A 12209-nucleotide genomic window follows, 5' to 3' on the forward strand; every position below is an offset into this window, starting at 1 on the left:
GTTGCTGCACACGGGCTTTCTGTAGTTGTGGCGAGCGGGGGCTACTCTTCGTTGCGGTGCGCGGGCTTCTCATTGTGGTGGCTTCTCGTTGCGGAGCACGGGCTCTAGGCACGCAGGCTTCAGTAGCTGTGGCACACAAGCTCAGTAGTTGTGGCTCACGGGCTCTAGAGCACAGGCTCAGTAGTTGTGGCACACGGGCTTAGTTGCTTCATGGCATGTGGGATCTTCCCGGACCAGGGATCAAACCCGTGTCCCTTGCATTGGCAGGCCGATTCTTAACCACTGAGCCACCAGGGAAGTCCCACCCCCAGGTTTAGACAGAGCTCAGGTGCATTTCAAGTTAGGATGAGGTAGATTTGTAAGTCACAGATGCTTGTCCCAGTTGACCGGCCAGAGAGCTCCATGTGTAATAGATACTCTGTACAGACAGAGGTACCCTCTAGGTCTGGAGGGAGGGGTGTCAGGTGACGCACATAAACTTCTCATGTTTCTGCTAAGCCCCGCAGTGGAAATACTGCTCTTTCCACCGCGTGGGACTCATCCTTCATTTCGATTTAACACACTACTGGCTCTCAGAAACGAGAATGCACAAAGGAAAAAATCTGGTCAGTAGAATTTCATGTTTAAACATCTGGCTGCTCAGACCAGCAGAGATGGTGTTTTGAAAGTATTTCATTCCTTAGGTCTTTGGTTTAAAACAAAGAAGTTGAGATTATTGCAGCTTAGACGTGATGACTGTTAAAATCAGAATGTTAATGTAGGTGAGCTGCTTCTTGTCCTAACCCCTTCTAGAATCATTCTCTCTCCCTTCTTTTAACTTCTGCCTGTCCTGTAGGACTTGGGTTACACTTTGGGGTCATATTAGGATCCTGACATTAGCTACTTTTCCATGCTGGGAGTTTTATAGGGTTGTCATTCTTTGTTATTGTTGTCTTCTTGCTGATTTCTGCCATGTTCAGTTGTCCCTGTTTTATCTCTGGTTCTCTATTTTTGAGATTCTCTCTGGAACCCACAAACTTAAAAATAGGCCGAGCCCATCCATTGCTTCCCCAGTGTATTAGTGATCTACTGCAGCATAACCAATTGCCCCCCAAAACATAGCAGCTTAAAACAATACACATTATTATGCTCTATAGGGTCTAGTCAGGGGCTCTCTGCCAGACCTGGGGCCTCACCTGAAGGCCCAGGTGGGGAAAGAGCCTCACGTGGTTATTGGCAGGATTCAGTTCCCCAAGGACTATCGGACTGAGAGCCTCGGGTCCCCGTCGGCTGTTGCCTGGAGGTGACCTTCAGCTTCTTGCCACGCGGACCTCTCCTTCCTTCATCAAAGCCTTCAGCAGGGGTCTGCCAGCAGGTTGGCAGTGATCACAAAAATGACATCCCCTCAGTACTGCTTTAGTGTCTTGGTTGGAAGCAAGTTACTCAAAGGAAGGGGATTACATAAGACACTGAATAGCAGGAGGAAGGGATCTTTGGGGACCATCTGAGAGGCTGCCTGCCATAGTTACCCTGTGGTTGCCGTCCAAGCTTCCAGACTGTGGGGTAGTAGAGAATGAATAGTCATTTTCCTAAATACCTGTGCTGTGCATGAATCAGGCTGGGCTAATCGTGAAGGAGGCTTGCAGGATAAGTATATAAACGTGTGTGGGTGTGTGTGCATTTTTAAAGGCATGTCACAGTGTGCATGTGTCCCACTGACCACAGCGATAGAGAAAGAAGAGAAAAATAGAGATGAAGCCTCTATTTTGTGGAAGGTGTGCACACTTGAAACACACATTTGTTTTCACTCCGTCAAACTAGCATTAAAAGGGTGTGTGGGTTTTTCTCCAGCCAGTTTGTTAAAAACCAGGTTCCCCGGGGAGGCTGCACTTGGCTTTGGGTTCTCCGCCTAGTCTGAGTCACTAAGAGGAATTACTTCTGTGCAACTAGAATGAAATCTTTCCAGCTTCCCTCAGTGGGGATTGATTTCAGCCCTGCATTGGTGTGAGCTGGATATTTCTCAGGCATGTGTGTCCCTGTAGGTCTTGATGATCCTGCCGGGTGGAAAAGCAGAGTGTTTTGAGCTGGGACCTTTCCTCACGTGTGAGTTGAGGTACTGGGTTACACATGGCCCATTACCCAGAGAAGGGCTGTGAGGAGAGGTACTTACACTGTCCTCTCTCGTGGTTTCTACTGGAAGCATGTCGATGCGGGTAAGGTATAGTAAAGTTAGCGTGGCCACAGCAGAAGCAGAGAAGAAGCTGATTATACTCACAGGTCCCAGAGAGCGGGTCACTGCATGCCACACAGGATGCAAAGGGCACAGCCAGCAGCAGGGTTCTTGACCAAGTAGGTGGGAAACAAGAACTCATGGGTCGAAGCCTTTGTTGGGGTCTGGAGGCGGGTCGATTTGAGTTGGCGCCAGGAAATTTCACTGGGTGGTTCAAAAGCAAAGCAGGGGAGGTAGAGAGGGGGAAGCTCGAGTCCAGGGGTTGGGTTTGTTTTGAAGGGATTTCAGCTGCTTTTGGGTGTGGGCTCAGAAGTAAGGCAGGGAGAAGAATGTTGAAGCACCAAAGCATGAACTCAAAATAGAGAATTTTTAATACAGTTTCCAAACAGGTTTTCTTAGCAGCTTGGTAGAGGACAGAATGGAGAATTACACTGAGAACAAGCCATCTTGCGTTATCTGACTGGTAAGGGGCTCTACTCTGCCTGAACCTCGCTGCATTGACCTCAGTGTTCTACCCGTCCTTGAAGACCCCAACAGTGATGGTTAAGTAGCCCCCCGTCCCCAGTGGTGTAACAGGAAGCTCCTCCCTTGCCAAGGGGTCGAAAGTCTCTCTGCGCTTTCTCTCGACACCTGACCGCCTGTGAAATTGGGAGGACTTCTCCTTTACACGAAAGCTCGGGTTTCCCCCCCACACTCCTCAGGATTGGCGCTCCTAAGGAGGGGTGTAACCTGCTCCGTACCCAGGCCCCGGAGTAGCTGGCGAGGCTCCAGTTTCCTGTCACGGTGCAAGGTTCTCCAAAGAGGGTGTTGGGCACTGTGCTTCAGGGAGTCTTCAACTTCTCCAGCTTTGGGGGACAGCTGTTGTTCACTTGTGATGCTTTCAGTCTCTTCAGAGACCTTCTCCCTGTTGGTCGTTCATCAGTTATTGTCTCCCCTTGACTTTGGTATCTGTGGGAGGATGGCTGCTCTTTCCGGTCTGGTCAGAATCCCTAGGCCATAGTCTTTAAGAACATAACTCGGTACCTCTGGGGGAGTCCTCTTTCTCTTAGTTCAAAAATAATCACAAGCAACTGATCCGTGGTTTCTAGAAATAGGCCCTGTATCTCAGGAATTCCTGCTTCCTGCCATTGCCTGGGGTTCCTGTTACCATGAGAAGTACTTCTAGCATATGCATTATGAATAGCTTTAAATTCCTGCATTTGGCTCGACGTTAATTTTTACAGCTTTGGTTTTATAGCATCTTCCAGTCCCAAGGATCTGGATGGGCACCAGCTTCATCCAGCTGGGCATTTGAGTTGTCCTACTGAAGAGACAGAGGGCCAACCTCAACGATAATTAAATAGGACACTATAGAATCCGTGATGATTGGATTGGAGATAAGCTTTTTGTTGTTGTAATTATTTTTATTTGGTTTATTTTCGGTTAACTGAGTAGCTAACCAGCAAACCTTGTTTGATTCTAACCTTGCAAAAGAATTTATAACCACTTTCCAGCCTTTGTCAGTGAAAGGAAGGTGACTAGACAGGCCCACTGCTCATCTAGGCAGAGCCTCTCTGGGTGGCATTGAACTTGGTTGTGTCGGGCATTCAGCGGTTTTGGACTTCAGAGTAAACTAATTTACGTGCAGTAAACTCCCTGAGCCTGAGGATAAGCAGTATAAGTGATTACATTGCTAATTACGATGTCAGAGATTCCTCTCCCCTGAACAGAACGCCTGTGTTGTGTATCCAGCACATCCACTTACTGGTACCTGGGAAAGGCCCTTAGTCATGGGAAGGTGGCTCAGTGAAAGCATGGTCACAGCAAGGGTGGCACTGATCGCCCTAGAAGAGATTTCACCTGGGTCCCGGAGGCTGGGCGAGGAGCCACGTCTGACTGACGTCACATTCAGGGCTGGAAGTCTCTGGCTTCCAGGGTGCAGTGTGTCTGTGCACGAGCTGTACAGAATTGATGCAGTTCTCTCCTTCTGGGACTCCTCTTCTCTAGGTTTTACACCGATCACCCCGTCCCGCATTTTTCCCTGTTCACACGTTTTAAAAACATAGATGCGACCACTCTGTTTTATTTTCAGTCGAGCGTTGATCAGATCTACACCCTTTATCCTTCTTTTACTCAGGAAGACTTGCTGTCTCTGAAGATGGCTTATCTCTACCACTGGCCATTGGTTTCCACAGTTATATTTTCAGACTTTTCTTTCTTTATTTTTTGGCAGCAGGGTGGAGCGGGGGTGGTGTCTTGCTATTGTCAGCCTGTGCTGATTTCAGTAAATAAAAGGAATGTAAGTCAGCCTTTGTTTGAAGTTTCAGGATGTTGCAGTTTTGAGAAATGGGAGAATTAATCCTCAGGGTACCATATGGAGAACGTTGGGACCTGAATTGTTTGTACTGATAAGCCAGACAAATTTAGATTTTCTTTTCTGTGTGTTGTTTCAAAATCTCTGATAATATTTTTCTGATACTTTTCTATTTCTTCTAAAGGTGGAAAGTAAAGAAAATTTCTGATTAATTGGGCATTCTAGGTAGTAGGACTCTCTGACTATGTAAGACTGAATGGGCTTCTTACTTAGTTGAAGAAGGATTTGGAGCCTCAATGGGTTCTTTGCGTCTGTAAATCAGTGCTAAAGGGAGATGGTGCCAATAAGGAAAGGAAAAACAAAAACCTATTGTTACGTATATTTATTATATGGAATACAATGGAAGGGAATGCATGGTTTATGGACCTAGTTCAAAGGTAAAAACTTCCTGGAATTCACTGTAGATGAAAGGTGCCAGGATATATTTCTCTGTGAAGTATACGTTTGATTTCTACACTGAACGTGTCCCTCGACTTTGGACTGTTAAGCTTGTCTTTAAGGTGCCGACGTGTTTCTGCTCACGCCCAAGGTCTTCTGCAGTGGAGCCCTCGTGGTTGATGCGCGCGCACTAAAGCCATGTGGTGGCATAGATTGTGTGCAGTGAAGTTGTGCCCTTCCTTCCTTCCCTCCCTCTCTCTCCCTCCCTGACCACTGCAGATGTTGACGAATGCTCAGAAAACAGATGTCACCCCTCGGCCACCTGCTCCAACACTCCTGGCTCCTTCTCCTGCCGTTGCCGACCCGGATATCATGGGGATGGATTTCAGTGCACACCTGGTAAGGTCTGGGGGGCCAGATCAGGCACAGAAAACTCCCAGATCCTTCAATGCTGTTTTTCTACAGCACCTCAGCCCACTCTTGACTTACCCGGGTCTGAGGCCTGAGTTGGTGGATTTTCCAGGCTCTGGATTTTTTCCTGCATTATTTCTGGCTGCCTAGTTTACTGATAGTTCACTGGTTATTAGCATTCTGGGAGGCCCGACGTATGACCCATCCACGGTCCTACCTAGTAGCAGTTCTGGTTAACTCTCCTGGTGATCTGCTTTGCTTTGATAAGTGCACAATTTAGATGAAGCCTTGAGATCGAGCTGACCGACCAGGAGGCACATGCAGTAGTGAGCAGGGAGTGAGCCCCCATGGTGACTGTTCTAGTAGAACTTAGCCAACACGGTGCAGTCTAGCAACTGCCCTTGACCTGGAGTTTCTCAGACTTCAGCTCTGGACCTCAGGGGATGAACGCAGTTTTAATTGTTTTCTCTGGAGTCTCTTGGGATGTTTGGACAGAAGTCATGGGTTGCTCTTCATTTTACCCAAATAGCAATAGGACCCTGAGGGCTGAGGGGAGAGGCCTGTTTCACTGTATCATCAGCCAGGACTTACAGGGCAAACTGCGGAAATTAGGGAGAAATTAGGTAGATAGTGGCAGAGCTAAACTAAGAACCCAGGACTCCAAAATTCCAGCGCCTTGCTATTTTTCCCATGTTATCCTGTCTTCCAGTTATAGAAAAAAAGAAACCCTCAGGAGACTTTGAGGCTGGCTGGTAAAAGTGGATGGGTTGCAATGCCTTTTACTCCTCCTTTGTATCTCCTCTGCTCTGGTCCCGGAAGACCCCACCTCTGGACTGAGACCCTGTGAGCGCCAGCAGCACGATGCCCAGGCCCAGCGCACTCATCCTGTTGCCCAGCTCCACATCCCGCAGTGCGATGAGCAGGGCCACTTCCTGCCGCTGCAGTGTCACGGCAGCACTGGCTTCTGCTGGTGCGTGGACCCCGATGGCCAAGAAGTCCCTGGCACCCGGACCCCACCCGGCTCCGTCCCGCCTCGCTGCGGACCACGAGGTAAGCCAGTCCGGAAAGACACCTGGTCCCAGCACAGGCCTGGGGCAGAGCAGCAGAACGCTGCTTACTGTGGGATAGATTATAACCCCTGCCCAGACCACGCAGACTCAGGGCTGATCATCATCCTTGCACAGCCTCCTTCCTCCTAGGAACACTTGAATGGTGGGCACACACCTATGTGCACGTTCATCTTACAGAGACACACAGACCCAGGCGTGACATGCATGTTGGACTCCAGCCTCTTAGACAAGTACAAGACTAGAAGTTGAAACTGAGTGTGGAGGTCAGGCTGAGGCCACTGCCCAAATCTGTTACTGCAGCTTAGGGAGATCTTAGAGCTTGATGACCTCGCCAGACCAGCCTCTTGTCCAAAAGGGAAACTGCCTTCCCAAGTAACTTTGTATCACTTAACTCTGACTTCTGGAGTGCAGGAAACAGTCCAAAGGCTGTTTTAGTATCAGTGGGAAAAATAAGTATGACACGTGTAGGGGGATGCAGCTAGTGTGCTCTAAGCAAGTAACCCCAGCCCTCTCTAGCCAGGCTCGCATGTCGATGGGGAATCGCTCTTGCTCCTGTCACCTTTAGAAGAGATACAGGAACCCGTTTTGTTAGCCTGCGTGATCTGAGATGCAGCGCATGAGCCTGTCTGTTACCGTCTGAGCACCCCCCACCTGTGTGAGGTGTGGTTCCCAAGCGCTCACAGTTCATGCCAACTGCAGGTTGCCAAGGCAGGTTTCTACGCCTCGCTGAGTTGTTCAAAGACGGGAAGAACTTTTTCTTTTAATACAGAAGAACTTTATTATGAAAACATAGAATTGGTTTGATATCATTTTAGCCAAAATAATTCCTGTACATATCCATGAGCTTGCTATTCAAAGATCCTTTTTTTTTTTTTTTTTTCTTTTTGCGGTACGCGGGCCTCTCACCATTGCGGCCTCTCCCGTTGCGGAGCACAGGCTCCAGACGCGCAGGCTCAGCGGCCATGGCTCACGGGCCCAGCCGCTCCGTGGCACGTGGGATCCTCCCGGACCAGGGCACAAACCCGTGTCCCCTGCATCGGCAGGCGGACTCTCAACCACTGCGCCACCAGGGAAGCCCCCAAAGATCCATTTTTACTATTGAAAAGGGTTCCATAAGTACTAGTCTTGGCTTTTAACGTATGAGAGTAAGAACTGGAGAATTACTACCAGTTTTGATCCTTTCGATAATCTGAATTGTGATGGCCAGGACATTAGTGGTTCTAAGATTCATATAAGTAGAAAGTGTTAATGCTTGATCTAGATGTATATATACCCTTGCTTCCACAGTGACACTCCTAGTTCCTCTCTGTCCCTGTTTTTAGGAAAATATTTTGCAGGTCCAAAAAAAAAGAAAAGGAATACAGAGAAATTGTTTCACTCATGCCTAGTCTTTAAAAAGTCTTGGTTCTAACTCCAGCTGGGGTTTGAAGAAATCAGATGGTTGGGAGGCACCTTAAGGGAATGGTTCAGAATTCTATGACATTTATTAAGACAGGCATGTGTTAAGAACAGTGATCCAGAAGGGAGCCAAGAGAATGAAAAGTTAATTACTAAAAGAAGAACATGTTCCTTTGTACAGACTCTTTCCCACAGCCAAGCTTCTCTCCCGGTGCTGGTTTGTCTTCGGCTGCCATTTTTGACCAGTCTCATCTGCATAATGGGGTCAGCTTTGAAGGGAGAGAGAACATTCTGTGCCCAAAATTTAAAAATATGTAAAACCCTGCCAACCAGAAATAGAAATAAATCCATGGTTGGATCAAGAAGTAGCTTGAAATAATAAGGAATGATTGGGATGCCCACGTGTAGGTGACGTGAGGTGCCCCTTTCCCAGAAGCTGACTGTGCTGTGTGTCGCATTCCAAACAAAGAGATGGGCCTCGTTGGGTGGTCCCCTGAGAAGCGATCCTCTGAGTTTGTTAGGTGGATCTGGGGCAGTGTTGGGAACTTCTCCAGGGAATCCCACCTTGTGAGGGATGATGAGTGTCTGAGGAAGTGGCATTTCCTTCTCTGGTTCCTTTGAGACACATCTGGGTGAGGAAGTCAGTCTCTCCTTCTCCAAGATGTTTTAAAAAGAGGGTTGCTTCTTGTGGGTCATAAGCTATAGAGACAGCCTGAAGGGCATCCGTTTCCCACAAACGTCGTGAGTCCTGGAGTTGTGCTCATTGGGTTTGAGCTCTGAAGATTTTATTCACCATCCTTTCCTAGGGGAAGTGTAGGTGCTGGAGCCCAAATGTAATGTTTCCAACTGTTCTTTGAAGCCATTGGAGGTTTTGACCAAAGGAGTGACATGAAATGCGTTTTTTTAAAGGGACTCTTTCTGGCTGCCAGTTGAGTTTACTGTGGGGTGGTGGAGAAGGGTGGGCAGGAAAGATGATGGAAGCAGGGAAACCAGTAAGAAGGCTGTCATAGTAATCCTGGCATAAGATGACAGGAGTGGGTGTGGTGAGATGTGAAGATATACAGCTGACGTTTTTTGACATATCGGACGTGGAGAGTGAGAGAAGGGAGTCGGGGATGACTGGGCCTGAGCAATGGAAAGAATGGAGGTGCTGTCTAGTGACATGGAAAAGTCTAGGGGAGAGCAGCTTTGATGGCGGAAAGCCCAGTTTTTGTTCTCCTCCGAGATCTCTGTTACACATCCACATGGTGGTATAAGTAGGTACTTGGCTGTATGATTCTACAGACCATAGGCATGAATTGCAGGAATTAATGAAGAAGTACCTTCTACTTAAGTTCCTTTAGGTAATCCTATCTTAGGAGGCTGTACAAGTTAAACTGCCTGAAGCAGTCCTCTCAGAGAACCGCCGTGTTTGGGACAGAGCCTTGGCAGCCCTGTGGAAGCAGTCTGGGAAAAAACTGCAGGCAGAGAAACTGCTCTGCAAGGGCAGCTAACAGGAGTTTAGGCATGGTGGTGAGGAAGGGGGGTACGGGCATGGGGGGCAGGGGGAAGGATGGGGAAGGAAGCTGGAGAAAGGAGGGGACAGAGCAACATGGTGGGAAGCTGGAGTCTCCAGAAGAAGGTTCAGCTTTGAGATAAGCCCAGAGCAGGGCGGCCAAAGGACTTCACAGAGCTGCAGTGTCTCACAGTCAGTATCAAGTTGTTTGCCACCAACTCTCCTATGCTCACACATACTAATTACAGTAGGTTTTATTTTTACTCAGTATAGTTTTCCAATGGACAGATACTCAAGACCATGTAAGTAGGACATTCAGTAATACTTTCTAAGACACGCTGGCCAATGTCAAGACAGCCCTCTCAGACGCAGGTCCTGGAGTTTGAAACGAGAAAGAATAAATATTGGCTTTAAGCATCATGTAGGCCCTGAGTCCCCAAGGACTGTTAGACGCCCCTTCCCAGGCTGAGCGAGCCTTGCACCCCAGATGTTACCTCCTCTTGTTCTTTCCTGACATGGCTGGGCCTTGATGACAATCCTTCTGGCCTAGGGAGACAGGAGCATCAGGACGACCCTTTTTCCTGATTCCTGTGGAGAACTTCTTAGAGCACTCGGGGCCAGCATCCAGGGGCTTGGCTGAGGTGTCGTTAACAGACACGAGGAGGAAGGCGGCCAGGAGGCCAGGAGTGGGGATCTTAAGCCACGTGCTACATTCTGTCCTTGGTTCACAATCAAAGGCTTTCTGTCCCCACCTGCTCAGAGCCCACCCAGAGGCCCCGGACCGTCTGTGAGCGCTGGAGGGAAAGCCTGCTGGAGCACTATGGTGGCACACCAAGGGACGACCAGTACGTGCCCCAGTGCGATGACCTGGGCTACTTCATGCCCCTGCAGTGCCACGGGAAGAGTGACTTCTGCTGGTGTGTGGACCAGGACGGCAGAGAGGTGCCAGGCACCCGCTCCCAGCCAGGCATCACCCCTGCATGTAAGCACCCAGGGGCAGCATCTGAGGTGTCCCTGAAGGAAAGCTGTCAGCTGCGGGTGAAGGTGGGGGAATGAGGGGTGAACAGGTCCAACAGAAGAAGTCGCCGATAAGCCGTGTTGATTTATAACCTGGTCTGCCCCAGATCCCGATTCAGATTTAACATTTGGTTTTGTCATTAACAGTTTCTGTAATTAGAGCATCTGGAACTAAATTCGATATGCAGTTCCTCCTCCCTTCCCCTACTCTGAGCCCAGGGTGAAAGGGGACACGTGTCACCCTGGGGCCCCAGAGAGAAGCTGACACAACACTGGCTCTGGAGTTTTTCCCTTAAAAAAAAAAAAAGGAAAGAAAAGAAAAAGAAAACTTTCTCCTTTGTTCTGAGGGGAATGTTTTGTTGTCTTCCTCCCCAGTAATTGGCAGTGATTTACATAATTGATCTTTGGGGAAAACCCCTAGAAATTAGAATTTCTTTTAAGGAACATCTGGAGCACATCTGTCCAGGGTGAAAACTTTTGATGTTTCTGGAGGCTCTGGTATGTGGGAAAGTAACTTTTCTTCCCCTCCCCCCACCCACCCCGTTTTCTTCCCTCTCTGCTACCCATACCCTCCTCTTCCCCACGGCAGGTATACCCACACTTGCTCCGCCCACAGCCCGGCCCACGCCCCGGCCCGACGTGACCCCTCCACCTGTTGGCACCTTCCTGCTCTATGCCCAGGGCCAGCAGATCGGCCACTTGCCCCTCAATGGTACCAGGCTTCAGAAGGACACAGCCAAGACTCTGCTGTCGCTGCATGTAAAGTGGATTTCTCCCCCGGGGGGCGGGTCTGCATCAGGTTTCCAGATCTGGGCAAGGCCTGAGGTGGAGGGGGATCCTGGAGGGTTTCTGGGCTGCGGTCTTCGGGAGCCTGACACACAGAAGAGGAGGGGGCTCTCTGTGGCTGGAAGTCACGTCTGACTGACCAAGGCCGCTTTCTCCAGTTGGCTCATGGGGTTTCGGATGTGTGGTAAGGGAATTTCAGAGTTGTCAGCGTATTGAGGCGGCATGTGGGGATCCAAGGGAAAGTGACAGAAGGTAAACGCAGGTCCCCAGCATTCTCTTTAAGCCATAGACATCTCTGCAGAGATCCTGGAAGCCAACTAATGACGGCCTCATCGTTGCAGCCCTCTGCCCTCCCATTTGGTTCTGTCGACCAGCCTCTTATCTTCTCTGACTCCGTCATAGATGAAACTTTGGGGAGCGTGGGTGATCGTGGAAAGGAACGGACAGGGCTTTCCCCAGGGGATGCTGGCTGCTTCCTGAGCCAGCAGCCTCCCTATGGTCAAGGCACTCCATTTTGGAGAAGGGATTTCTTCTCTAAAATGTTGCAAAGAGAAGGGAGTTCACCAGAAGGGCACTGACACTTACAATGGAAAATCGCCTAATTCTGTTTCTAAACTTCACGCTCCAGGTATTTGCTCATCTATGAGAAAGAATAATACAGCGTCCATGTTTACATTTACTTCTGTTAATGAATAACCTCTTATCTGGTCCAAAAAAGTTTAGAAGTAGCCTGTGTTCAGAAAACAATGTGGGGTTTTTTGTTTTCAAGATGTGAGTTGTGTATGAGTTTCCAAATACTCGCTGCTGTTTTGTAAAGTTTCTCTAAAAGAGAAAATTGTCATCACCTCAAGCTAACTGTCTATTTATTCTAGCCAAGTCAGGCGGCTTCACTGCATGTCTGAACTTGCCTCTGATGAGGGCAGGGTTGTTGATGGTAATGGTGGTGGAACTGAAAGAGAAATGGAATATGGGTTCTAAGCACATCTTGTGGAAACTTACTTAAACTGGGACTTTTTCCTCCAAGAAACCTTGAAATCATTTACATGAGTTAATGGATCCCATGATTCCCTGGGTTAATGGAGGCCCATGCAC

General features: G+C 48.8%; 1 protein-coding gene across 2 annotated transcripts in view; it reads left to right on the forward strand.

Annotated features, from left to right (window-relative positions):
- The window catches only part of NID2 (nidogen 2), a 79371-nt gene that overhangs the window by 61542 nt on the left and 5620 nt on the right, over positions 1-12209 (forward strand). For both annotated transcript variants that reach the window (XM_082649700.1, XM_082649701.1), the window contains exons 12-15: positions 5220-5339; positions 6171-6401; positions 10075-10296; positions 10921-11090. In XM_082649700.1, the coding sequence (XP_082505826.1) occupies positions 5220-5339; positions 6171-6401; positions 10075-10296; positions 10921-11090 (743 nt within the window). The remainder of the gene's footprint in view (positions 1-5219; positions 5340-6170; positions 6402-10074; positions 10297-10920; positions 11091-12209) is intronic.

Source organism: Grampus griseus (genome assembly GCF_964374135.1).
Source record: "Grampus griseus genome assembly, chromosome: 2".
Lineage (NCBI taxonomy): Eukaryota > Metazoa > Chordata > Mammalia > Artiodactyla > Delphinidae > Grampus > Grampus griseus.